The sequence below is a fragment of the Sebastes umbrosus genome, chromosome 15 (genome assembly GCF_015220745.1).
Source record: "Sebastes umbrosus isolate fSebUmb1 chromosome 15, fSebUmb1.pri, whole genome shotgun sequence".
Classification (NCBI taxonomy): Eukaryota; Metazoa; Chordata; class Actinopteri; order Perciformes; family Sebastidae; genus Sebastes; species Sebastes umbrosus.
This window is the reverse complement of record NC_051283.1, coordinates 8,259,521-8,287,032: the sequence shown is the minus strand read 5'-3', so window position 1 is coordinate 8,287,032 and position 27,512 is coordinate 8,259,521. Positions and strand designations below refer to the sequence as shown.

Sequence of the window (27,512 nt, the reverse complement as noted above, 5' to 3'; positions counted from 1 at the left end):
TAGACTGACACCATCGCTCATAACGTGCATCTGCCCCGAATCATCAGCCCACTTCCCATCCACTTCACGCGGAGCCTATACATAGCTTGGCCCGCGCTCACTTTCCTTGGCTATACAAAGGGACTCTAAATAGGCTTGGATGTAATGGCTAACTTGTTTGTTGTCCATGACATTCAAATATTGACAGTGTGTTTTAGAGCATTTCGACGCTTCCACAGCAGATTTGGATGCGTTTTCTAATGCAGCAGAAGCATGCGGTGACGGCTGTAGGAGCACTTTAAAAGTGGACAGTTCAACCAAGAGCTGCCGACATGAGACGACATGAGATACAGCGGACTTTAGAGGAGAAGCACAGAATATCTGCCAGACATGGACAAGAGACAGAGCTGGCTGCAGCTTCCTCTCCTGCCAGGGAGCATGACCGCACATGATAAGGACATCAGTGTACACTGAAATGTGAATTACAGGCCTCCTCTAAAGCCTTGTTTCCACTTAGCTCTGTGTACGTATGCGAGTCAACCGGAAGTTCATTCATTCCTGTGGGAACCTCTGTGACCTCCGATGTTTTTGCGAAACTCCTCCTCGCGATTTTTTTTTCAGTCTGTAATTTGCCTCGTGTACGTTGAAAAAATTGAACTTTTATGGTAGATGACGGACATACCATATGCACTGTGTGCCACAGGAAGTTAGCATGTTAAGCTTAACCGCATGTGATTATCATAAAGTGGGCATGTCTGTAAAGGGGAGACTCGTGGGTACCCATAGAACCCATTTACAGTCACATATCTTGAGGTCAGAGGTCATGGGACCCCTTTGAAAATGGCCATGCCAAAATTTATCCCAAGTTTGGAGTGTTATTTAGCCTTCTTTGCATCAAGCTAGTATGAACATGATTGGTACCAATGGATTCCTTAGGTTTTCTAGTTTCATGGATATTAAACTGGATTTAAAACTGAGCCCGCTACAACCTAAGAAGTGTAGTGGTAGTGGCGTTAAAAAGAATTTGCATCAACCCTAATCAAAAACACATGTAGATTTACAGGTTAGCAAGCAGTACTGACTTTTCTGTCAAGGCGAATAAGTTAGATATGTGACTATTCATCCATGAGTTATTCTGCTCTGTGTTTTTTGTGTGTTTGGTTGTTGTAAATAAATAATCAGTTCTACAAAGTGGAAGTTATAGAATAGGAAATTGTGATATTGCAAAATAAATAAAGAAAATAAATTAGAATTGGGAAAAATCAGAATAAAAAAATATTAACTAAAGCAACACAAACTACTGAGGCAAGTAAAGAAATAATATATATTTTGTTATACGTGAAAATGTATGAAAAAAAAAAGAAAGCTGTGCAGTCTGACATGATTGTAAACTTGTCAAAACAGCACGACATGAGTGATATAGATCACAGAGCTTTAAGTCAGCACAAGGGACAGACATTTAACACAAAGCTGCACGCACCAGTGTTCTGTAATCATTTCCCCAACTTAAATACAGCCCTTTCTCCATAAGTGTGTGGCTGCTTGAAGCCAACGCGGCCCGGCCCACCACTAGCCCCAGGGCGGCGGCTCCGCTGTGGCTATCACAGTGGCAAAGGCCGGACAGTCAAGGCGGTTGCCAAGAGGCCGTGCCTGTTCTTTGAGGGCAACACTTCAGTTGGGCGCAGTCATAAAGGAGAGAAAATAAAGGACCAAAATATCCAGAAAGTTGCGTCTATAATTGGCTGCGCCTCTCAGCCCCTTTTTTTATGTGCGAGCACGGCCCAGTCGAGAACAGTAGAAGCCACTTCATCCCCCAGTGAAACCCTACACTTTTCACCCCCTCTCGCAGTTCCCTCCCACTCTGTCAACCCATCCACAAGGTTTCTGAAGCTCACCTCACCTCACTTTTTAACAACACTGTACACTGGATTGTCACCCTGGATTAAATAATAATCTCCTCTTCGTTTCTGGTGCGTGCAGGGGAAATATTTTGGATTATTATCACTTGATAATGATGCTGCCTCGGTGCTGATTCAAGGTGTGACTGCTGGAGGCAGAGAGAGAGACACACCTCAGTAACGCTGACTAACAAGTGACAGGCCAGGTAAGAAAACAAATTTGCATCATAAAATCACCTATCTATCTTCCTCTAGAAACTGACTGCAAAATACTTATTTATTCTGTAGCAGTTTTGAATTGTTGGCAAGATTTCTTTGTATCCACATGCTGCTCAGATGCTCTATCAGAGAACAGACTTTTCTCTTCTTCTTGGGTTGCACTTTGAAAAAAAAAAAAAAAAATCTGTTTTTTACATTTTGGGAATGACAAACGCGGTGCTTCTGTTATAGACATCTACATTGCAGTCCCAGGTCTGCCATTGAGAGAGGAAGTGGAAACGGGCCTGATGATACAGACCCCCAGTCTGTAAGGAATCCGGTTGTTGACGGAGGCAAGCCAGCTTGTTTTTAGCTTTACCTCGGATACCGTATCTCCTTGTAAAACTACCACATTAATTCAACGCAGCGCTGAGAGAGACGTACACTGTATTTAAATGTAATCAGAGATGAAAGAGAGACAAATTAGAATATGTTAAGACTTGTGCAAAAGTTGGGTAAAGAGGATTAGGAGCACGAATCCAAATCATGCTCAGCTGCTTGGAGATTTTTTTTTTTTTTTACATCGAAGTCTCGCCGGGCTGATTTCAAATGCACGCTAATTGGGGTAATTAGAGTGATTCAGCTAGCGTGCCTATTCTGCTCATTAATAGTACCAGTTATAGCAAGTAGCAGAAATAGCCCGACGGAGAATCAGATAAGGGAACTTGTATTTGGAGGCCAAAGAGCTTTGCTTTATCCACACAGTAAATAATGCACTCTCTATTTCACAGACTACAGTATACAGGCTGAGTCACAGTCAACAGGTTGCTGTTTTTAAATGGACCATTTCCTGGAATCAGTTTCTGCTTAAATCACTTTCTATTTCAAAATCATACAAGCATTTATACTCACTATAATTACATGTATTACTCCCACATTCTGTACTACTTCTACATCACTTTAGGCCACTGACCGAGTCATACAAGGTCTCAAATAAACAAAGATGGCAACATATTTATCTTTAAAACAGGAGAAATGCATCAGTTAATAACAATAAAGCACAGTAGAATTGGATCTAGAATATCGTCTTAGCTCAACCTTTTGGAAAAATACACTTATTAGCTGAGAGTTAGATGAGAAGATCGACACCATTCTCATATTTGTTCGTTAAATATAAAGCTTCATTGAGGAGACGCTTAGCTTAGCTTAGCATAAAGACTTGAGTCAAAGGGAAACGGCTAGCCTGGCTCTATCCGAATGTAACAAAATCTGCCAACCAGCATTTATTGTGCTGAAAGCTCAATTATTAACCCATTTTTTCTTGTTTGTTTAATGAGTACCAAAAATAACGTTTAAAATTTGCACTTTTATGGGAGGTTATGCGTTTTAGGTCTTGTCGTGGTCGCAACTAGAGTCATTAATGGATGTGTTAAAGAAACTGGATACCACATTCAAACATGATGCCTCATTCATTCCTATGAAAGTTGCTCATTGGGAGCCAGCAGTGGAGGCTTTTTCATTGTAAAAGCCTCCAATGCTGGCTCCCCGCACACATGAATGGGACAAGATAATTTAATAATATGGCTCTTTAAACTTCCCAAATAAGTCATTTTAGGAGGTGTTTGATGTTCAAAAGAATGTATTTTTGGGCCAGTGTGCGTCACTTGATGAGTGCGGAAGTTGTAATACCTGGTGCGGCCAACTATGCTGAAATCGCTTCACAGTGCAGCTCCGCTCCTGGGGGCTTGGAGTCACTGCTCTCAGACAAGAAATAGTCTGTTGTCCGCCTGAACACCGTGTTACCGATGTTAACACGGTGTTCAGGCGTAGATTACATTACTTGCCCACCGCCCCCACTGTTGTTTTGCTAAACCCATTTAGTTCCTTTTCGCATATCAGTGCTGTGTTATCAATACATAGTCGGACCTCGGACGCTACAAACTGAAAGTGAAAGTGTCAGAGTCTAGTAGCAGGAGTCGGATTTCACTCACGGGACGAGAGAGTTGACAGACGAGACGATGGAGGAGGATTTTGTGTCAAAGTGAAAAGCAAATAAAGCACCTATTTGGCAATAATTAAGATTTAAACCCAGTGCTATAAGGGAACAATAACGTTAGTGAGTCAATAGAGTGGAAGACGAAGCTGTCACAGCCGGTGTGTGGAAAAATGTGACCCCGCAGCGAAAGCTCAACCGGAAAGGCCAGACACACAGCCATCCAACGTTAAAGATCAAAGTAAGCGCTCTACTGTACATGTTGAGCGTCATCTTTTCTTGTAAAATGTTCGGTGTAATCGGAAACACTGGTATTGTCACAAGTTTAATAACCTGTGGCTAATAATCCCCCTGTAAAAACCACAACATGTTGTTTTTACAGTTCAGTTTTTGTGCTTATTAAACAAACAAGATAAAACGTTGACAGAGCCAGGCTAGCTGTTTGCCTCTGTTTCCAGTCTTTATGCTAAGCTACTCTAATAGTCTCCTGGGTCCAGCTTTATATTTAATGATAGCAGCCTGTAGGTTTGGATACAGTCTAATTCAATGGAAATGTCGGAGAGCACAGAAAGGCAGTGAAGGATGGTAAAGAACTTTTCAGAACACAAGGTGCTCGTATTATTGCTTTCCAAGTTGTGCATAACTCAGACTTTCCTCAACCTCGCCCAGTGACCCCCCGCAAAGAGACGCTCTCCCAGTCAGGATGAGTCCATGTTATGGCTACGGTCAGTCACACATCCCAAGCCCTGAAGGCAGGCATCGCAACCACTGGTGTACAATAAGAGCAAGAATAGTTCTGTGTTTATATAGGACAGGTTTTCTGTCAGTGCCACCCAGGCACAACAGCCTCATAACTGAATCCAACAGAGATGGACTGATCTGTCCTCTGCAACATGCTGTTGGATCAAAGCTGCACAACTTTAACTCTAGCTGCTCCAAATGACAACTAGAGATGCCTGCGTGTATTTCAAACTTTAAAGCCTAAGATGATGTCCTCAAAAGTCTTGTTTTGTCCACAACTTAAATATATTCAGTTTTCTGTCATAGAGGAGTAAAGAAAACAGAAAGTATTCACATTTAAGAAGCTGGAATCAGAGAATTTTGACTTTTTTTTCCTTAAAAAAATACTCAAAAAGATTAATCAATTATCAAAATAGTTGGCGATTAATTTAATAGTTGACAACTAATCGATTAATTGATTAATTGTTGCAGCTCTAGTTGTCTTATTTCATAGTTTGTGGGTTGGTAGTGAGTCCAGATACCTAAATATATGTACACAAGCACTAAAAAAGTGAGTTTTTCATGATATGTCCCCTTTGAAACATCAGTATGGAGAGATCACACAGTCAGCACTACTCCTAACTTTGTTCTTTTACGGTCTTGTCACTGGAGATGGTAAAAAAATAGTTTGGCAGCAAGTTCCAACAATCTTTGGCGAGTCCAGTTTTCTCTGGATGGAGTATTCACTTGCTGCTGTAGAGAAATGTGTATTTCAGTCGTAGGCTTCAATTATCACGTTCTGAGAATGGAGAACATTTCCTGCCAGCTTCAAGAAATTCAAACAGGAGACAAAAGAAATACTGGACAATAGGGGGGATGAGATAGCGGATTTTTGTTCTTCTTGGAGCCCCAGTTTCTTTATACATATAAAGTGCCAAATGCAATCTGAAATCATCTTTCCACCAGTCCCTTCTCAATATAGAGATGAGACAGCAACCATTGTAGCAGGCCTGCTTTTTTTTTTTTTTTACAGCAATCTCCCTGCACTGCAGGAAGTGCTTCATCCACTTTGGTTTCACTGTTGGAGAGAAATGATCGCAAATCCTGTTTGCCAAGCTGTCCCTTGGCAAACAGGATTTGGACTCTAAAATGTCTTAAGGGTCTGTTGTACATTTGCAAAGTAACTGACTGTAGTGTGTGCTAGAATACATGTAATAGTGAAGTGTTGATGTTTCCACTGACCTCTCCACAGCTTGATGGTGGTAAAAAGATAAACGAAACAGACCCAAACCGAGGCCGAGATGGAATTACGACTGGGATGTAGGATGACCCTGGTCTTGGTCATTCTGGCCTTGACTCTTTCCGGCGAGAGAGTGGAGGCACAGAGGGCAGGTAAAACCATTAAGATTGAATATTCTGATATGTGTAATTATGAATCCCACTACATTTCTTGGCAAGACCCGCCCAGTGTAGCTTGTTCAGGCAGAGATTGGTTGAGGTTAGGCATTGACCTCGAGTATTTAGGGTCAGGATAGCCCATCGGTCAGGGCTAGAGCTGTAACAATAACCGCAATACTGCAATACTGAGCTAATGACAAGCCAACCGCACGGAATGGCAAACAACCGCCATGTTCACGTATTCCTTTTTTTTATTCTTTGCAATGGGACACCATGCTACAGTACAAACACCAGCAGTGTCTATTCTGCTCTGAGCGCTGCACGTTTGGTGTTTTTTACGGTCGCCGAGAGTTGAAAAATGTTCAACTTTAGGTAAATTGCTGCGTTCGTCACTGTCACTGTTTTACCCAGACGTCCATTCATAATGGAGGAGGGACAGGACAAATACCACACAGACCAACAGTCACATCCTACATATGCTGGAAAAAAACAACAATGGAGGAGAAATTAATACACATGCAGTAGACCAGCGGGTCCGTCCTAAATCCCTACGTGTTTCAGCCTTCCCTTCTTCCAGAGCGAGTACTCCACCATGTGCCGACATTTTTACTTCTGCAGATATTTCGTATCGTAGCAACCAAAGCGTCTCAGCTGAAAAAAAACAAAGCGCTGTGCCTCATTGCTCTTCTTTGTTCTGCATTTAACAAAAACAAGTATTTAAAAAGTTTTAAAACTGTCAACAATAAAGCTCATTTATGTACTGTAGCACAAAAATCAGGATAAAAAGAAAGGCAATAATATCGCATATCGCACTGTTGAGCCAATCATTATCACCGCAAGGGAAATTCCTTCACCGCAACAGCCAAAGCTAGGGCATAGGACCTGATCATTTGGGTTACCGTTACCTCTGCGAGCATGAACGCCTGGCCAACCCTAGTGCCTGAATGCTACAGGTCTTGCCAATAAAAGCAGTGGGATTCATAATAACGCTTCTGATATAGAGCTTATATTGACTGTATGTGACTAAATCCTCCTGTATTTACTTGTGGCAGGCTGTAAAAATGTCCACTATGACTTGGCGTTTATCCTGGATACCTCGTCCAGTGTTGGAAAAGAGAATTTTGAGAAGATCAGGCAATGGGTGGCCAACATCGTAGAGTCTTTCGACGTGGCACCGGAGAAGACGAGAGTAGCCGTGGTTCGCTACAGCGACAGACCCACCACAGAGTTCACCCTGGCTAGACACAGGACCCTGGAAGATGTGAAGCAAGCTGCCCGTAACATACGCTACCTGGGGGGGAATACAATGACCGGGGACGCGATCAGCTACACCACCACCAACATCTTCACGGAGCGGAACGGAGCCAGGCCCGTAGCCAAAGGCATCCAGAGGGTTGCAATCCTTCTCACGGATGGCCGAAGCCAGGATTATGTTCTGGAGCCCTCCAAGGCGGCCGCCAAAGCCGGCATCAGGATGTTCGCCGTGGGCATCGGGGAGGCGCTCAAGGTGGAGCTGGAGGAGATCGCGGCCGAGCCAAAGAATGCCCACGTCTTCCACGTGACGGACTTCAACGCCATTGACAAGATCCGAGGCAGGCTGAGGAGGAGGCTGTGTGAGAGTAAGTCAGCCATCGGGCTCAGTGCCAACACATCACTCACACTGCATGCCACATGGCTTCTGTTTGAAGCCGGCCTCACCCTGAACGTGCACTTAATCAAATTAGACTCTTATTTTAACCTTTAAACGCCACACGGAGGAGCGACCCTAAACCACTAAACCCCACCCCAACCACAAAGCGCTGCGGCTCATCCATACAGTCCCATCATGGCTTCTTTCTGACTGAAGCGTGTGAGGGGGCTGTTGCAAAAAATTGGCTTGTAGATGACAGTTTTCTAACCAAGACATTTCTGTGGGTTCGCTGCCTTTTTGACTGCTGCTCTGGTGCAGAGGTGTTTAGCACTGGAAAGCCTGTCTTAAGCTAACCTCAATGGTTTTTCCACTAGTGCGCTGAGAAAATCTTTCAACACAGACAGGCTTAGAGAGTAGCTTACACAGCCAAATGAATCAGCTAAAATAGGCTTAAAAATCCAGCCTCATGTTGTCCGGTATACTGTGAGGAGAAGTGGAGAAATATCTGCCGCGTGAGTGAGTTTCATGTAGAAGATGGATGCCTTGCACTCCAACACTTAAATTCCTGCCTAAAATTAGCCAGACAGGAAAGAAAGGGATGCCATGAGTCTTAGCCGCAAACAGTAAATACAAAAACGGAAAAGACATGATTACATGGTTTAGCACACAGATGAGCAAAGACAAACTCTCAGCTCTCGCTCTGAATTGTCAAGTTTGACAAGGCAAAAGATTCCTCTGAAGGAAGTGTCGACTCAGACTCTGAAACGCCTTTGTTCTTTTTTAAGGGCATATCATCTTGCAGCATGGAGATTCATTTGAAGGCCACTGACCTTTGACCTTGCTCCTTGACTTCATAGATTTCCAAATCTGTCAACTAATAATGTAGGTTATGTGTTACAAAAACAACTGTGTGTTAGAGCTGCAACGATTAATCGATTAGTTGTCAACTGTTAAATTAATGGGCAACTGTTTTGATAATCGGTTTGAGTAATGTTTTAAGAAAAAAAAAAAGAAATCTTAAACTGAATATCTTTGTTTTGTGTACATTTTTCACAATTTTCTGACATTTTTTAAAATCTGTTTATTGATTTTAAAGTATAGAAATGCAGCAAACAAACACAAACAACAAATGCACAGGAAAAAACAACTAAAAATGTATTGGCAGTAACATAAAAAAGGAAAGGTTACACAGTTTATCTCATCAGTAACACAATTAACCTGTTACGCCATTAATCATTCACTCAAATGTTTCAATCAAACTAACAGCTGGTTGCCAAATCCTCTGAAAAAGCCCCTCTCTATTTGACATAGTTAATCTTATTTTCTTTAGATGTAAAATACTTCCTAATTCCTTCAGCCACATATCCTTATCAAAAGCCTTCATTTTCTGACATTTCATAGACCAAACAACTAATCGATTAATCGAGAAAACAATCGACAGATCAATCTACAGTGAATGTAATCGTTAGTTGCAGCCCTACTGTGTAAGTTCAGAGCTCCGTAGAACTAACCCAACGGCTAAATTTACACTGGCAGAAAAGTTCCAATGTTTTCTTTGTGTAATCTCTAAAATCGCCACGAGTGAGTCTCTAAGTATATCAGTGGTCAGCACAAACTGGCTCGCTGAGCAATGCAAGTTATTTTCACCCAGAAAATTATAGCTCTAATGTTTCAAGTGGGTCCAGTGCGGCCACTCCAGTGTCCATGTCGAATGTTTTCACCTTTTAATCTATAGGTTTAAAAATGGCCTCTACTTATTATGAATCATTAGAGCATGTGTGGCCTCCTTTAACCAATGCACAGGATCCCACACTTGACCTTACATGACCCCAGTGACAGAGAAAGCTCTTGTCTTAACACCTGCAGTGTGTTTAAAACAATTCTGCAGCCACGATAATGACAGGTGGGTAATAGTAAGAATTCAAAATGTATCAGTGTAATGCTCAGGCTTCTGCTGATACTATGAAACCTGTCTGAGACATTCGTTTCCAAAGGCAGGTTTGACATTGCTTCCATTTAAAACTCGCAGCCGGATCCCTAAATTATAGCTCTAGGGCCACGAGTGCAGGGAGTAGTTCAGCTATCTACCATGCTAAGCCTCGGGGCTGTGCAACAACACCGTCTTTATAAAAAAAGAGTGACGCACTTCCATTCGTTCAGTCATTTTTGGTCGACTCGCTGTCTTTTATAAACAATAAAAAACCCAAGTATCTTTTTCTGAGATCTTCAATTATCACTTTAAAAAAGACTTTAAGACAAGACTCCTTTAATTTCACCGCTAAGCAAACTGAAGACACAAACAAGGACAAACTATACAGAAATAAATCATGTGAAATGGAGATAACACCTTGTAGAGTTACTAACAAGTATGCAAGTGCTGACAGATAAATTAGCTGCTTGGATTTTCCCATTAGGCACGGTCTGGGCTCCAAACAGAAAAACAAGTCGTGTCAACGGGAGTCGTCCTCATAATGAACACCGCAAAGGTTAAAAGCCACTCAGACAGGATAGTTTTTATAGCTGTGATTTAAGAAAATTGCAGGGTTTGATAGGCGATGTCTGACAGATACTCGATACATTAGGGAAGTCGGAGTGTCTCACTGTGATATTTTGGGCCACAGATAATATTTAGGGCTGACAGTCGGGACGCGGACAAATTGTTGGGCTGACATTAGGTTTTAATGAGAAGTTCCTCTGAACAGATTGATTACAAACTGATGACAGGATTCTGCCGTCATACCTAATCAACAATGTGAAAATGTATCTTCCCGTGAGGGATGGCTCTATTCAAATTCACCTTGACAGTTGTAAAATGAATGAAGGGGGAGAAGATCAAAGTTATTTATAACACTGATGAGATTTGTCTTGATAGATTATTTGAGATTTCATTTGTGTAAATACACCAATTAGTTAGTGGGGGGTTGGACATTCTTCTCTTTTGCAGCCTTGCTATTTCATTTAGATTGATAAGTGGAATGTATTGTCACAATGCCATACTAATCAAGCTGTAAAAGGTCACCCAAATGACAACACTTGTGTTATCTAGACATGAAGATAGGTTTGGTTTTGTTTAACCAGATTTCTTATGACACTCAATTACGCATTACAAATTTGTGTGCTCGACACTGAAACATGGCATTTAGACATGACTAAGAGTCTATAGCAATGCTTGGAGCTCTGTAAGGCACAGCAATGCATTGAGCTGAATGCTAACATTAGTCAGCCATTTCTCATTCCCAGTGCATCAAATACCGAAGCTTTGTCACACCCACCAGCGCACAAGGCAACCTTTAGTGTCTGTATGAGACGCACCAGGCTTTCAATTAACTCAAATGTAAACCCATTTACATCAATATTAAACGCTCAAAGAAAGTTGGTTGGGGAGTGTGGTGACGTAAGTTAAAGAGCAAAAGAACGCACACAGGGCGAGTGGGGATGGTGGTGGATGGGTCCAACAAACACAGGGCTTTCGTCCAGGAGACCGCTGTCGGTGTCCCGTGTGAACCCAACAACATGTTGTTTGCCTTTGTGTTCACAACGTTAACTTTAATTTTCACTTTACAAACATAGTAATCTTTTTTTTCCTAAACCTAACTAAGTGGTTTTGTTGCCTAAACCTATGCAAAGTGTGTGTCGTTTGAATTCACAACGTTAACCACGTGTTTACTCCGACCGTAGTGGAGCGTCATAGTGTGACGTGCTGGGTTACCCAGTGCCTTAGAAAGTGACGCCAAGAGGTCCTGACAAAGCGTCAGTGTGTGACGAGTTGGGATGACAACATGCTGATGTGGCAGGTATAATGTTTATCATGTTCACCATCTAAGTTTAGCGTGTTGGCATGCTCTAAGTTTCTTATCGGACAAAGTGAAATGTTGACCTGATGATGGTGATAGATGAAAAGCAAAAGTTATTATAAAATTCATCCCAAGGGGGAATATGGATGTCTGTACTAAATTGCATGGCAATCCATCCAATAGCTGTTGAGATATTTCAGTCTGGACCAAAGTGGTGAACCAACCAATTGACATTAAAGCCATACTGCAGCTGCTTACTGTATATGTCTATGACTTCGACAGCAACCTTGTCTCATCACCTCCAAGTGATAAAATATGTTTGTTGTTTTTGGTAGTTTAGATGAACTGACTCTTTAAAAATGGCAATCTCTAATGTTTACATCTAATAAACTAAACAGGATCCATATCTGCGCTCTTTAGCAGTGAAGCTGACATCTTGACACAAATAGAAAATACGCCTCCTGCCAACAAAAACTTAACCTGAAGGTGTTGCCTTTCTCACTGTCATCACCGTGACTGAACTATGTGTGTGTGGAAATCTAAAACTGTTACTGCGGTGCCCCCTGCTCTAGTAGAGCCTCACACTCCCCCAGACATCAGACAGGAGAGATGGAAGGCAGTCTGTCTGTGTCGGTGCTCTTTCAGATCAAATATCTGAGTTTCAATGACATCACCATTTCCTAAAACAATCCAACAATTCACACCTTTTTTCACCTGACCCCTCATAAAGTTTTAGAACGACTGCTTCTTGTATTAAAACAATAACACATGATTTGATTTCTAACAGGAATAAAGTGAAACGTTCTTTGTGTTCCCAAAAGATCCTGATTTACAGCGTGTCTAACTGAACTATTGTCCTCTCTCCTCTCCTCAGATGTCCTGTGTCCGAACATGAAGGTTCAACCTGATCGCTTTAAGCCCAACAGCACCAGTTATGGTCTTGAAGAGGTTCCAGGTATGTGCAAACTGCTACTTTTTGAACGGCGACACGCAGCGCCTGGCAAAACATTTCAACCACAAAGTCAGCTCTTTGTTTTTCAAAGCATTTCCTACACTCCCAGCTTTGTTACATGAAGAGAAACTTTGTATATATGCAAAAGATTTAGACAGTTTTCACTCTTTTTGCCTCTGTTTCTATCTGATTGGAAACCAAATTGGTTTTATTCATGACTTGGAAGGTGCTACTTTTCTGCCAAATTCATATTCCGTCTTGTTTTATGCTGCTATTATAAAAACTCAATATACTTGCAAAAACAAAAGACTGGCAAAATTGAATTTACCCACATTTTCCTCACTTTACATCACAGCTAACCATTTTGCAAACCAAGCTGTTGTGTTTTTAGATGTGTTTTGTCTACAGCAGCCATTGACTTACATCCATTTCCATATATGAAAATAGTAGACCCTTCAAACTTGCTTGAAATCTATCACACTGAATTTCAAGTTTCAGTCTTTTTTGTCAAAGTTGGTCCCAAAGTCTATCCAACCATTATCTTCCGCTTATCACGGGGTCAGCAGGCTTAGCAGGGTTTTCCAGACGTCCCTCTCCCCAGGAACGTTTTCCAGCTCTTCCTGGGGTATCCTGAGGTGTTCACAGGCCGGATGAGATATATAATCTCTGCAGCGTGTTCTGGGTCTACCCCGGGGCCTCTTACCAATTGGACATGCCCGGAAAACCTCTAAAGGGATGCATCCAGGAGGCATCCTGATCAGATGCTGGAACCACCTCAGCTGGCCCCTTTCAACGCAAAGTAGCAGCGGCTCTCAGCCAGAAAACGATGGATTGCTCCCTCCGGGTTGGGAGGGAGTCACTGCCCCAAGTGAGGGAGTTTAAAATGGGGCGGAAGATGGACAGGCGGTTCGGTGCGGTGTCAGCAGTCATGCGGGTGTTGTACCGGACCGTTGTGGTGAAAAGGGAGCTGAGCCGGAAGGCAAAGCTCTTGATTTGCCGGTCCATCTGCGTTCCGACCCTCACCTATGGTCATGAGCTTAGGGTAGTGACCACAAGAATGAGATCATGGATACAAGCGGCCGAAATGAGCTTCCTTTGTAAGGGTGGCTGGGCTCAGCCTAAAGGCCCTGACACGCCAAGCTGACGGTCGGCCAGTTTGGGGCCGTCGGTGAGTGTCTGTCGGCCTAGTTTTTTCAGTGTGTCCCGCACCGTCGGCTCTAGTCTGTCCGTGTTGGAGTTTTTTCGGCCGATTCAGCATGTTGAATCGGCGGCGGAGCCCGTTGCTGAGAGAAATCACTCTGATTGGCTGTTCAACTTAAACGAATCAGATGATAAACAGACGCGATGAAAGCAAGCCAACGAGTAAAATCAAGATGGCACACACAGAAGGCTCTTCTCATTTTTCATCTCCATCTCACCTGATCATTCCAAAACATGAATATTTTAACGACATGGCCATCTGGAATGAAGCTAAGTAGTGAGTGAGAGTGGTGGGAAAATGGACGTTGGCTCTAGTCTTTGCGGTGTGTTTGAGTGCAATTTGTTGGCCAAAACAAAGGCGATGTGAGGCGACTCAACTGGTGTCCCCAGCTTAAGATATAGGGTAAGTAGCCCAGACATTCGAATGGAGCTTGGAGAAGAGCCGCTGCTTCTTTGCGTCGAAAAATGGCCAGCTGAGTTGGTTTTGGCATCTGATCTGGATGCCTCCCTTTAGAGGTTTTCCGGGCACGTCCAACTGGTAAGAGGCCCCGGGGTCTCAAAGTCCCTTTTTGGTAAATAGGCCTTTTTGCTTTCTTGCTGAGAAAAGCTCACAAATGAACACAGAAATATCTTGTTTTTTAAACCCAAACAATTGAAGTGTAAAACAACTAACTAGCCCCCTGCTTCCAGTCTTTCTGCTAAGCTAAGCTAATAGGCTGTTGGTGGTAGCTTCATATTTACCATTGCAGATATGATTTTGCGAACAGCCTACGTTCCTTTAACTGCAACTGCGATTTTTAAGTTCGGCGGTAGAACTAGTCACCGACCAAGTGAGTCGCGTTACTAATCCTCCACCATTTGATGTTTTTGATTCCACGCTGCTGTGTTAAAGGTTTCTCAGAACTCTTGAATAGCGTTTAACCAGAAAGGTCGGATGTTGTTATAAGAGTGTCTTTTGGGGGATCTGAGTTCCTGTCTGCGACTCCCACCCACATCCATCATGCTGAGAGAAAAAACAGATGCACTGCCGTGACTGTTTGGACTCCTGCTATGTTGAACTTCATGGAAAGAGAGATGTTAGCGTGGTGAAAGCTGTGTTTTTAGAAAGGTTAACTCTTAACAAATTCGACTGGCCTGCCACACACACATAATCTTTCCCAATTTCCCAAAATAATAGTCTTTCTTAAGAAATGTAGTGTTGTCAGGCTATAAAGGTCTCTATAAAACATTTCAGCCTTCATGGGTCACTAAAACTCACTGAAAGCCAGACCAATTAAATTGTTGAAGCATCATTATTTCCTGATGGAAGTCATTTAAAATATAAGAAGGAATAACGAACATTTTTCCACAAATCAAACGATCCATTTTGTTTACCTAGTCCTTTTCAGGGCTGTGGGGGGCTGGATCCAATCCCAGCATGCACCGGAGGAGAGGCAGGGTCACCTGTCTATCACGGGGCTGAAAACGAAAACAAGCACATTCACTCCCCATACGGCCAATTTAGTGTTTCTAATTCATCTAACCTGCATGTCTTCGGGCTGAGGGAGGAAACCAGAGCACCTGGAGGAAATCTATTCAGACATAATAGGCAAACAGACTGCAGTCTGTCTGTGGGGCACTGTTTGCAATAAGGCTGCTGTGCCAACCACTGTCTGAGCCAAAAAAACAAAAGAATAAAAAAGAAAATTTGGCAAGAGAATGAAATGTCTTTGTGTTATATTGTTGTGTCTACGTTTTGCATCGTTATACATCCATTATTGGATGTTTAAAACAGATGCAGTCACAGTAAAAAAGTACAATAGTTCCCTCTGAAGTCTGGTAGAGTGGTATTAACCCAGGCACCTACCTCAGGGGTCTGAAAAGTGAGGCCAATGCAGAAGAGTCTTAAACCTGCATTCTTTCTAACAGCCAGCAGGGGGCGACTCCTCTGGTTGTAAAAAGAAGTCTGATTGTATAGAAGTCTATGAGAAAATGAGCCTACTTCTCACTTGATTTATTACCTCAGTAAACATTGTAAACATGAGTTTATGGTCTCAATCGCTAGTTTCAAGTCTTCTTCAATACAGCATGATGTTCATTTAGTAAATTATGGTCCCATTTAGAGTCAAATAGACCATAAAGCAGAGGATGCTTTAGGGCGTGGCTACCTTGGGATTGACAGGTCGCTACCACGGTTGTCCGGTCTGGGAGTTGTCCATGTTTTTTTCTTACAACTTTAACCCTTTCACATTGTGTTTTCAGTTCATGAAAGTTAATTGTAATGTTTTGGTCGTCTAAAAATTACTTATTCAGCATTTATACTTAGCTCCACCCTCTCGTGTCACTCCTGGTTGCAAAAAATGAAGATGGCAAAGGCCAAAATCCAAATCTCGGGGCTTCAAAACGGTAGTCCACAAAGCAATGGATAACGTCACGGTGACTACGTCCACTTCTTATATACAGTCTTTGTATTAAAAGGTGTATCTAATGTAAATACTGAAGAATACTACAAGTAAATCACTTAGTTTTCACCAGTGAAGCTGAGTGTTGTCTCCGCTGGTAGAAAGCTTTAAGTTTGATATCACAACTTAATACATTCACATTCTCAAGAGTTGTTTCCTCCAAGTTAGAGTGACTTTTTGGTCAAAGTTAATTAAAGAACAGCCAATCATGGGTGATTTGGCTGAGACATTTTATCAGATAATCGCCGTTTGGCAAGTGCTAATCATGCTAATTATGGCGTTTTTCCTCTAAACCGCACAGGAATTAAAACAAACTTTAGATAAATCACTGGAACCCACTGATGTTTTCTTACGCAGATGTACCACTTGTACAACTTGTACACTCTAATTGGAATAAATCATTTTGGGCTTGTGTTTTGTTTGTCTTTCCAATCCAAGTCTTGTTCCGCTGGAAAATTACACGAGAGAATCTTTTCTTGTAACCAAAAAGCTTACTTATTGTGGAATACGCCATAAATACACTACACTGATTTATATTTGTTTTACATTTAGCTACAACGACCAGAAATGAAATGGCACTCCCTAAAAGGCTACTATAATCATTTTAAATCCCTAGGCACTGTCATTGTGTAACTTTAGAAATGGATTTCTATATCGTAACGGCAGAGGCCACAGCAGGTCGCCAGCAAAAATGTAGTTTTACTTTGGATATTGGTACAGTAAGAGAAAGTATAAGGAGGATTATTGATTTTCTCTATCTACAGTATAGCGCAGACAGTTGTGTCATAATCATATCTGAGAGCTCAGACCTGCATTGGGCTTCAGACCGCTGTTATCAAACGGCGGTCTGAGGTCTGAAGTTCCCTGACATGACAAAGATGTTTTTTCCCAAAACGTTGCAAGTCTGTAACTGTGGCCTTGCTTCAAAACACACATTGTCAAACTTATTTAAGTAAAGTGCTTTTTTCAGATTGTGGGTATGCACATAGAGATCTTCTCTACATACTAGACAAACAGTGTTTATCGTCACTATACCAGCAGCTGTAGGCTCCCACTTATAATTACCCAGCAAATGTTCTCTACGCTGGTGCAGAGCGAGTGTAACTCTCCGTGAGAAATGTCAGAACTATTTTACCACTGATTATGATTTGACAGCCAAGAGACCTGTGGTTTGAGCCAGACTTGTATTTATCATGGGCTGTCTAGTCTGACCCCTCAGGGTACTGAGCGCACACAAGAGAGGCTGCAGAGCGTCTCTCTCCGCGCTCACTATCTGCTGCACTGACTGTTGCCATCTGCTCCGATCAAAAGAATGCTCTGTGTATGCGTTCGCCTTTTTTTTTTCCCAGTCAGTGAACTCATCTGGCTTTTCCCGCAGATCACCCCATTGGTCGTTTTTTTGGCCGTCCAAAATAACTTTTTTGGGTTGATTATACGCTATCCGCTGCCAGTCCAAATTACAGCTCTGTGCTGAGATGGCCCCCGAACAGCCACAGAAACGGCGCGGTGAGCGAATGTGCACGACGCGAGCACGGTGACAAAGAGAATCAAGGCCAGTTAAAAACTCACAGCTGCATGGCTTCCTCGAGCAAAAACCCTTCAGCGAGACTGATAAGAAGCAAAACAGCCCTCGGTATGGCGTCGCCAAATGCTCGAGCCTCTTGACTTTTTCACTTGCTAAATTATTATCGCTGATCATTGTAGAAATGTTTCGACTTCTACTCAGATTCAAAAGCGGGCCGAGCCCTTTTACACCAGGCTTCTGTCAGCAGTCTTTTTTTTTTTTCAACTAGCTGCGTGTATTCAGCTTGAGATGTTGTGTTTTTGCAAGTATGAGCGTGTCCTTTAGTTTTAAACATGGGGAAACTTGGAAAACCTACACAGGTACCATTAGAGAAACACCCGAATCAACTGTTATCAGGCCATTAAATAGGCATTTTCTGTCGCTATAAGCACCATAGATATGGGTGATTAGTGGCCTACTATGTCGTAAAAGTGAAAGCCATCCATCGCCCCCAACCTCCATACGTTACGGAGTTTCACGCTGTCTGTACTACAGCGCCTGACTTCATCTTCTGCTCCTGTCATAATTACTACGGTCGTTGTCATCTTCTTTTATACTTTCTTTCGGTGATCTACCATGTGAATAGATGATAAAACCTACTGTTGGGTGTAGCAGGGCCCTTCTGACCCACAAGTATGAGGCTTATAACCACCGACCGACTGTAGTTCTCCTGATTGAGATTGTAGTCTTTATGGCTTTTGTCTTGCCAAAATGCAAGCATGTGGTAGTACTATAAAAATGATGCTGCTGATAACATAAAAGAACATGATATAAAAATAACTGCCCTTTTATTTAACAAGCAGCGAGATATAAAGATTAAAAGAAAAAGTTCCCCATTAATCTTTAATCTTTAAAGCTGCAGTCGGTGACTTTGAGCCAATATGATAAAAAGTTGTTTTTATAAAACTCATTATATCCTGATAGTAGTGCATGAGACAGGTGATCTTTGAAAAAAAAACAAAAAACATGTTCCTCTGCGTCCTCCTAGTGCTCCTAATGGCATTTGCTGCAAGTTTTCACCGGTCAAAGTAAAATAACCAATCGGAGCAGAGCAACTAGGCAGCGCTGATCAAATGTAATGGTAACTGTAATGCCTATTTCTCATATAAAATGTTTTCAGAAACATCTTGTAGTGCACTTTTTAGCTATAAAATGAGAAAGTTTGCTCCGGTCGGTGGGCGGTGCTTAGTTTGGGCTCAGCTGTTTTTAATGGTCGGATGACAAACTTATAATAAGATTTTTTCTACCTCTAAAATAGTTTTCTTCTGACAATTGTTGACAAGAAGACTCCAGTCTGCCCTGTTAAACCTGCAGTAGGCAGTATATTTTTGGCATCATTGTGCCAAAATTCCATAATAACCTTTCAGCATATTATAATTCAAGTGTTCTGAGCGATAACTAGACTTCTGCTCCTCATCATGGCTCTGTTTTCAGGCTTTAAAAAAATCTAGCCCATGGCAGGAGACTTTGACCAATCAGAGGTCATTTCAGAGAGAGAGCGTTCCTATTGGCTGTTCATTCAACAGAAGCAGCTGTCAATCACTTGTGAACTCCAATCAAATGGTCAAACTAGGCAGCGCTGATCAAATATGAATCAATATTCTGTTACTGTAATGCCTATTTCTCGCCTCAAATGTTTTCAGAAACATCTGGTAGTGTAATGTTTAGCTGTGAAATGAGAAAGTGTGCTCCGGCTGGTGGGCGGTGCTTGGTATTTCCTCAACTGATCTCAACATGGCTGCTGGGTCACAAACTTTCTCATTTTACAGCCAAACAGTACACTACAAGATGTTTCTGAGAACATTTTATGCGAGAAATAGGCATTACAGCAACAGAATATTGATTCATATTTCATCAGCGTTGCCTAGTTTGACCATTTGATTGGAGTTCACGAGTTTCATAAGCAGTAATTGACAGCCACCCCGAGACTCCTCGGCTCTAATTAGTTATTTTTGTTCGGGCACGTTGAACTCTTGCAATAAGAGGACACAGAAGAACATGATTTTTTTAATATTTTTTACAGATTATCTGTCTCATGCTCTACTATCAGGATATAGTGACCGTTTCATAAAAATATCTTTTCATCATATTTGCTCTAAGTCACCGACTGCAGCTTTAATGAGTGAACTGGTTGTTGTGTATTTAAGTCAAAGCAGAGACAGCACCATCTACTGACCGGTAGAGGTAACTGTTAGTGATGCAAGTGAATAAATGGCATACAAACTGAAACCGGAAAATGTTTTATTCATGTACAAACCCCCCTGTGAGTGCATAGTATTCTGTTATCCCTAACAGTGCAGATGACTGACCCCCTCAGTTATTCTGATGGCTTGTTTTTAATGTTATTTTTTACTCTGGTGCTAATAGCACAGGGGCAGCCTGTGTGTCTAACCACCTGTTTCCAGGCTATTTCTAATGACCTCCACTAAGCTTTTGCCAGACTCTCACATTACCACCTTAATGTTCCGGTTTCCTCTTTGGAAGATTAGCGCTGCTGGTGTTAATATTCCCACCGGAAACCTTACATCTCATATATTCTGCTGCATTACTGAGGCCATGCAGGAATATGTCGAGGCTGCTGTCCTCATCCTGTTGGCTCACTAATGGCACACAGTCTGCTTTCAGAAGAGCTCAATGCACACAACATAACCACCAGCTTTCGGTGAGATCTGCTGGACAAACTGGCAAGCGTTATAGTGCTGTACAAGCTCTCATCCTGCTGGCATTGCCATAGCTACAGCGCTTGTTTGTTGTCCAAGGGCGTGTCCTTTTTTCTAAACCACCTAAATAATGACCTGTGGTTACACCACTTCAAATCACACGCTGCGGGGCAATGTACACACACGTGCACACACACTCAAGAGTCATACGCAGACTTTAACAGCTGTGGTAACTAGTTTTTTCCTCTGGCAACAAATCAAAGAAATGTTGGCCAACAAGTGGCTCTATTTTCCAGTTATTCAGTGATTTTAATCTTCCTCCAAAAAGCCACAAACACAGTGGCAGCAGGGTGTGGTGGGACTGACCCAATTAAACCCCAGCATACCCCGAGAAATCTGACAAAGCCATAACTCAACCTCGAGACTTAAGAGCCCTGTGTGCTTATTTATTTGTGTGTGAGAGCCTGTCTTGAGTCCAACTAGGCTATTTTTCTGTGTTGCTGCAGGGTTCGACCTGATGGAGCACTTCAATGTGAGAGATATTCTGGGAACCAGACTTGATGAAGGCCAGAGTTCTTACGTTCGCCTCGGCACAATGCCCATTGTACAGCAAACAGAGTAAGTGACCCATGGGTTTGTTCATATAACATTCATGGCCTGATTTATAGAACATTTTATTCCTAAAAATAGGGCAACATTTTTTTTTTTTTTATGTCTGTTGAGAGTATTTTCTGATTTATGAAGTGATAAAAAGAGATATCCTAAATTCTCTCTGTAAAAACCCTTAACTCTAATATGTCAACAAAATGAAACAAGAATTATGAACCTGGCTTTATCCAATGTGCTGGAAATGTATGCAAATTAGCACATATTTCATAAGATAAAGCCTTATTTGCATATTTAAACATCCAATTTCAGAAAACTTGTAATACAAAAAATAATTGTCTTAGTGTAAGTAAGCATCTGGGGAAGTTTCCTGGTGATATCTATTAGTTAACATGTTTACCCTATTCACCTGTAGTGTCTCCTCTTAAACTGTACCTCTGTGTTTATCACATAAATAAAATAAAGCAGAGTTTATGTTAGCAATAACAATGTGCTTTTCTTTTGCAGGGACGTGTTTCCTCAGGGGTTACCAGATGAATATGCCTTTGTGACGACGTTCAAATTCAGGAAAACCTCAAGACGTGAAGATTGGTACCTCTGGCAGGTTTTTGATAAATATGGAATCCCACAGGTGGGTGGACTGAATATAAACAGCTATAAATGTTATTATTACAGTATGTGTCCGGTTTCGGACAATCACAAGATCAACTTAGAATAGGCTCAGCTCACTGACTATTCAGATGCTGTTTAAATTATTGGGCGTAACACGTGAAGATGGAGCCTTTTCCTCTGTCAAGCCAGATACAATTAAATCCACACTCCTGATCATAATTTTCAAATGGAATTTCAAATTGTAATACTACTGTATATGTAATACTATAATAATTAATGTTAAAGCAACAAATTTGAGACAACATTTCTAAACTTTTTGCCTTAAATTGGCTTGATTATCTATCAACTTTTTCTGATCTCTGTAATTCTCTACATCTTAACTTGATCTTGATTATTGGTGGAAGAAGTATTCAGAACTTTTACTTAAATTAAAGTATTAGCTTTCAAATATTCTTAAAGTACCAGAAGTAAAAGTAGCCTACTCATTATGCAGATATATTACATTACTGGATTACAATCATTGATGAATTAATGTGTACTTTACTTTAATATTGCTAATTTTAATTACTTTATACTGCTGAGCAGCTTGTGAATTTCCCTCTGGGGAACGCTAACGTCTTATCTTAAAGGGGACATATCGTGCTGATTTCTTGATTCATACTTGTATTTTGGGTTTCTATTAAAACATGTTTACATGCTTTAATGTTCAAAAAACACATTATTTTTCTCATACTGTCTGTCTGAATATACCTGTATTCACCCTCTGTATGAAATGCTCCGTTTTAGCGCCTGTCTCTTTAAGACCCCCTTCCTGAAAAAGCCCAGTCTGCTCTGATTGGCTTGCGAGAAAAATATGTTGTACCTTTGCAAAGTTAGTTCTCTGTTTTCTGATCTAGGCAGCCCAGAAAAAACTGACTGGGTTGTCTTATTTCACAGTTTGTGTGTTGGTAGGAACTCTAGATACCCAAATGTATGTGCACAAGCACTGAGAAAGTGAGTTTTTCACGATATGTCCCCTTTAAGTTATGATAATACATATAATCATCATAATGCATTTGTTTGGAGTGGAATTACAAAGTAGCAGGAAATGGAAATTCACAGTAAAATATAAGTTCCTCAAAACAAAAACTACTTGAGTAAATGTATGGTAGTTAAATTCCATCACTGATCTTGACTGCCTGTGTTTCTCTGCTCCTCGTTGTTAACATTATCCTTCCTCTGACTTGTCAGGTGTCCATCCGCCTGGACGGTGAGAACAAGGGGGTGGAGTACAACGCCGTCGGCCTGACGAAAGATGCTGTCAGAGCTGTGTTCAAGAACCCCGAAGTTGAGAACCTGTTTGACCGCAACTGGCACAAGATCGCCCTCAGCGTGGAGGCCAAGTCTGTGTCTCTGTACCTGGACTGCAAACACATCCAGACTCTGCCCATTGGAGACCGGGAGGACATCGATATCCAGGGGAAGACAGTGATTGGGAAGAGGCTGTATGACAGTGTGCCAATTGATGTGAGTCTTCGCCCATAATACATGCATGTAGTGAAATGAAGAGGCGGTGAGGTAGGAGATGTTGTGTCTTGAGGTTGATATGTTGTCTGTCTGTGTCCACGCAGTTTGACCTCCAGAGGATGATGATTTACTGTGACTCCAAGCACGCAGAGCTGGAAACCTGTTGCGATATACCCAATGGACCTGTGAGTATTGTAGGCAGTGTCGTAAATCTGGCAGTGTCACAGTGTAGATTTGTTTCTAAGTGCAGGTTACTTTAACATATGAAGCTGCCTTGTCTTTATCCCACGCTAGTTTCTAATTTAAAGCACTTAGATCTTTGGTTTGAAATCACACAGCAAGGATAACATGAACATTCAGTTTTTGGCTTTGTTACCTACTGTAATGCAGCGAACATGCCAGCAGGCTCATTTTGTAAAGCAACTGAATACCACAACTGTTTTTCACTGCTTACAGTCTTTATGTTAAGCTAACGTAATTACAAAAATTGGCTAAATGCTCAGCTAAGCGCCATATTTAAAGAATTTACATGCTGAGAGTGGTATTGATCTAGTGAATTAGGAGCTACATTTCCCAAATTTCAAACTATTTTAACTTTAAAGTTGCAGTGTGTAGGACTTGGTGGCATCTATTGGTGTGGTTGCAGATTGCAACCAGCTGAGTACCCCTTCGGTCACTCCTTCTCCCTTTCCAAGGCTGCGATAATGTGAGCCAGCGAGTAACCGTGGTAACACTGTTACGTCTCACTCAGACGCCATCCTTGCCATACAACACATTCTCAATCCCAGCTCGTCAAGTACCGCCGCTTGGTCAGTGCCCCTTGGTATCGGAGACCGACGCAAGGGGGTAACTGTCTTACGTTACTTTTGAACGTGTCAGCAATGGCGTGTCAATATACGCTCGTTACATGCATAGTGTCCTTTCAAAATAAATTTCCGCCTTCACAGGAGGTTAGGTTTAGGCAACACAACCATTTAGTTGTTTAGTAGGTTTCGGAATTGTCGTGGTTGCCGTTAACTTCACTGACGAATGAGTCACGTGAGTAGTGACTAACGTGACTCACGGGGGCTGACGATACTAATGAATCATGTGACTAACGACTGACATGACAAGATAAGTCAACCAGAGCCGACTCGAGCCCTTTTGGTGCCCCAGGTGAAATTCGGATAAAAAAAAATATATATAATCAATTGGTCCCTGATATTGTTGGCTTAAAAGTGTTTAGTCAGTTTCATCACAACAAGAGTTACAGGGGTGAAAAATATTTTTTTTTCTTTCCACGGTTTTGCACTCTGCGGCTCAAGTTACCGCAGTTTCACAAGCGTGTCCGAGAACTGCGGTGGCCTTCAGGTAACGTAGAAACAGGAAAAGCTCTCTCTAACAAAAACACAACTATTCTTAGTTTCAGGTGATTATCTTCTGAAATGTTACACACTTTTCATTTAAAAAGGAATCAGCTGCGTAGATACGCTGATGACTTCCAAAATGGCCACTACAAGTTTAGTGACATCGCCTGAAAGACATTTATTGTCAAGCCAGAGTGTTTTAATTTCCCACTATTGCTAAAATGTTTTGGTTTGACCATTACTTTTGGTATAAATGATCAATAATCATCAATTAATTATCATTTCAGTGCCCTAAGACAGTTGTCACGGAGGCCCCCCCTGTGCAGATCCCCACTCCGGCACCGACTGTTGTGGAACAACAAAGAGGCCCTCAAGTGAACTGCTCCTCCTGCCCTCCAGGAGAAAAGGTAAAGCCACCTGATTCTACCAGACTTTATCCTCTGTCTATTATCTTCACAGATGAGTGGGAATCCTTTCTTAAATGGCTTTCGAAAGACATCTATATTTTCATTCCTCACAGGGAGCGATCGGTGCGCCGGGCGTTGCAGGTCCTACGGGTGAAAAGGTCATCTACCGTTGCCTTTAAGTACTAGTGTGTGTGTGACAAAAGGTTTCATCATGTTCCAGAGTTGTTTGTTCTACTTTTTTTTTTATTGTGTGAACATACGTTTTCAGGGTAACTCTGGCATTAAGGGCGCCATCGGATCGCCAGGAATCAGAGGAGAAAAAGGAGAAACTGTATGAAAACTTAAAAGTTGTGCACATTTATAAGCGTAGTTTCAGCGAGTTTCAGCACATCATGTTCAGTGCTTTTATGAGTTTCTGTAGATATACTATCATACACATTCAATTTATTTCAGATTGCATGCCTTCCAGCTCTGCTTTTCTTCCCGCCTCGATAATAATTGATCCTTATCGATTAATTATTTGCAGGGCAAAGTAACATCTGTCAGAGGTGACAGAGGTGAGAAGGTAAGTACACCTGCTCTTCCTGATGCTGCATGTTTGTCTCCGTGCATATTTTATATGCATGTGAACCTTCGACAGAATCTTTCCAATTTCTCTCTTTTGTTTTATGTTTTTTTTCTTTCATATTTTCTATATATTTTTTATTACATTACCTCTTTTCTGTCAGGGAGTGGCTAGGAAAACAAGCTAGCAGCTAACAGCTGTTATTGTCAGAATTAGAGGACAGGTTACCACAGAGGATGTGCAGCAGAGGGGGCAGGCCTACGCAGATGCCCACCCAGTCTGTTGAAATCACAGCCTCCGTGCAGCCTGGCAGTGCCAGCTGGGAGTCTCACAGTATAATTTATTCCTTGAAACAAAATCCCTGGCATGCATCATTCAAGCTGTCCAGGGAGGGACACTTAAAAAATGGCCACAAGAGGTCTGGAAGACGAGACGTGGTCTTCTCAATTGTGTTACCTACTTTGGTTGTGATAGTTTTAAAAAAAGTCATTCTTTTGAATAAAACGGGTGTTGGTACAGTGTTTTAAAAACAAAAACAGGAGGGAGCGTTCTTATTTTGACGTCAGTAAAGCGGTCAGACAGACCAGCAGAACTCATTTCATGATAAATTGATTTTCATCTTGTTCTTGCTGCTGGAAACCTTGCTGGTTTGATGCAAACTGCATTAAATCAAACGTAAATGCAGAGCATCCCTGTTGCTTTTCTATTTCCCTACTTTCTGCACGAGCATCTGTCTTCACTTTCTCCCGGAGAAGGCTGCAATTTGTTGTCGCAAACTTTTCCTAAAGCCGATGCAAAAAACATGACGCAAGCCGACTCCGAGCTGTGGTTAAAAATGTCTATGTCGGTCATCGAGTCGCATGGGGTGAAAGTGAAATCATCCGGCTTTGATTGCTTCTAATTGCATCTTTAGCCGACGAGTACATGGCAATTCCCCCCGCGTAGCAGGGTTGTTATAGATAATGTCTTCTTCGTTATAGGGCGCAGCGGAGATTCTCCTAATCTCTGTGATGAGAGAAATGACGTGCGCTAAAATGATATAAGCTCCCTAAAATAATTAAAGGGCAACCTTCTGTGACTTGTAAAGTGGTTTATGAAGCAGAGGGAAGTCTTGCGGTGGGCAAGACCTCGTGGTACTGTGTAATTTAACAGCCATTACTTTTCACTCAGTCCGGCTGTTGAATTCCGAGGGATTCCTTGGCATAGCATATGACATCAGTGTACAAACCGAAAAGTGCAATCACTGTGAAGCCAATGCAAAGCCATTGTTCCTTGAGTCTTTGGTTGGATGTGTGACCCAGACCATAGTGGGTCTTGGTGAAGGTGATGACCGCTGTTAGCACATTCTGGCTCCCAAACATTTACTCCAAACGTTTCTATGTGTTTTTTGTGTGTCTTGACTTTAACTCTTTGTGTTTTGTGTGATATTAACACCTGACTTTTGTCCAAATTTCTCTATATTACCGTTCATTTAATCAAGTCCATTAATTCATCTCTAACATTTGTTTTTACATTAATCCTCCAACCACCATGTACTATAAAGTGGTTCCCAACCTGCAGGGGCCAAAGATCACAGGGGGGTGCGCCAGTATTTGTCAGCTCTGAGGTTGTCAAAATTAGATTTGCTCATGTAATAATTAATAAAATCAAATAACACACTTAGTGGATCATTTAAATTAAGTATCATATGAAACTGGAAAACCTGAGGAATCCATTTGTACTAACCATGTTATACTCGCTTGTCGCGAAGGAGGCTAAATAACGCTCCAAACTTACGCTAAATTTTGGCGAGGAAAAACTGTCATGGCCATTTTCAAAGGGGTCCCTTGATCTCTGACCTCAAGATATGTGAATGAAAATGGGTTCTATGGGTACCCACGAGTCTCCCCTTTACAGACATGCCTACTTTATGATAATCACATGCAGTTTGGGGCAAGTCATAGTCAAGTCAGCACACTGACACACTGACAGCTGTTGTTGCCTGTTGGGCTGCAGTTTGCCATGTTATGATTTGAGCATATTTTTTGTACCTGTGAGGGTTTC

General features: G+C 41.8%; 1 protein-coding gene across 4 annotated transcripts in view; it reads left to right on the top strand.

Moving 5' to 3' along the window:
* Positions 1–27,512, top strand: part of col22a1 (collagen, type XXII, alpha 1) — an 84,936-nt gene that overhangs the window by 10,979 nt on the left and 46,445 nt on the right. Inside the window, exons 2-14 of one of the 4 annotated variants that reach the window (XM_037795157.1) lie at positions 1,960–2,083; positions 2,328–2,428; positions 6,041–6,180; positions 7,239–7,805; positions 12,485–12,565; positions 20,934–21,045; positions 21,541–21,664; positions 22,876–23,151; positions 23,256–23,336; positions 24,785–24,904; positions 25,018–25,062; positions 25,173–25,235; positions 25,431–25,469. In XM_037795157.1, coding sequence (XP_037651085.1) covers positions 6,090–6,180; positions 7,239–7,805; positions 12,485–12,565; positions 20,934–21,045; positions 21,541–21,664; positions 22,876–23,151; positions 23,256–23,336; positions 24,785–24,904; positions 25,018–25,062; positions 25,173–25,235; positions 25,431–25,469 — 1,599 coding nt within the window. In that variant the 5' untranslated portion in view covers positions 1,960–2,083; positions 2,328–2,428; positions 6,041–6,089. Of the gene's footprint in view, positions 1–1,959; positions 2,084–2,327; positions 2,429–6,040; positions 6,181–7,238; positions 7,806–12,484; positions 12,566–20,933; positions 21,046–21,540; positions 21,665–22,875; positions 23,152–23,255; positions 23,337–24,784; positions 24,905–25,017; positions 25,063–25,172; positions 25,236–25,430; positions 25,470–27,512 lie in introns of those variants that run through there. The other 3 variants (XM_037795158.1, XM_037795159.1, XM_037795160.1) reach the window with 3 other exon arrangements.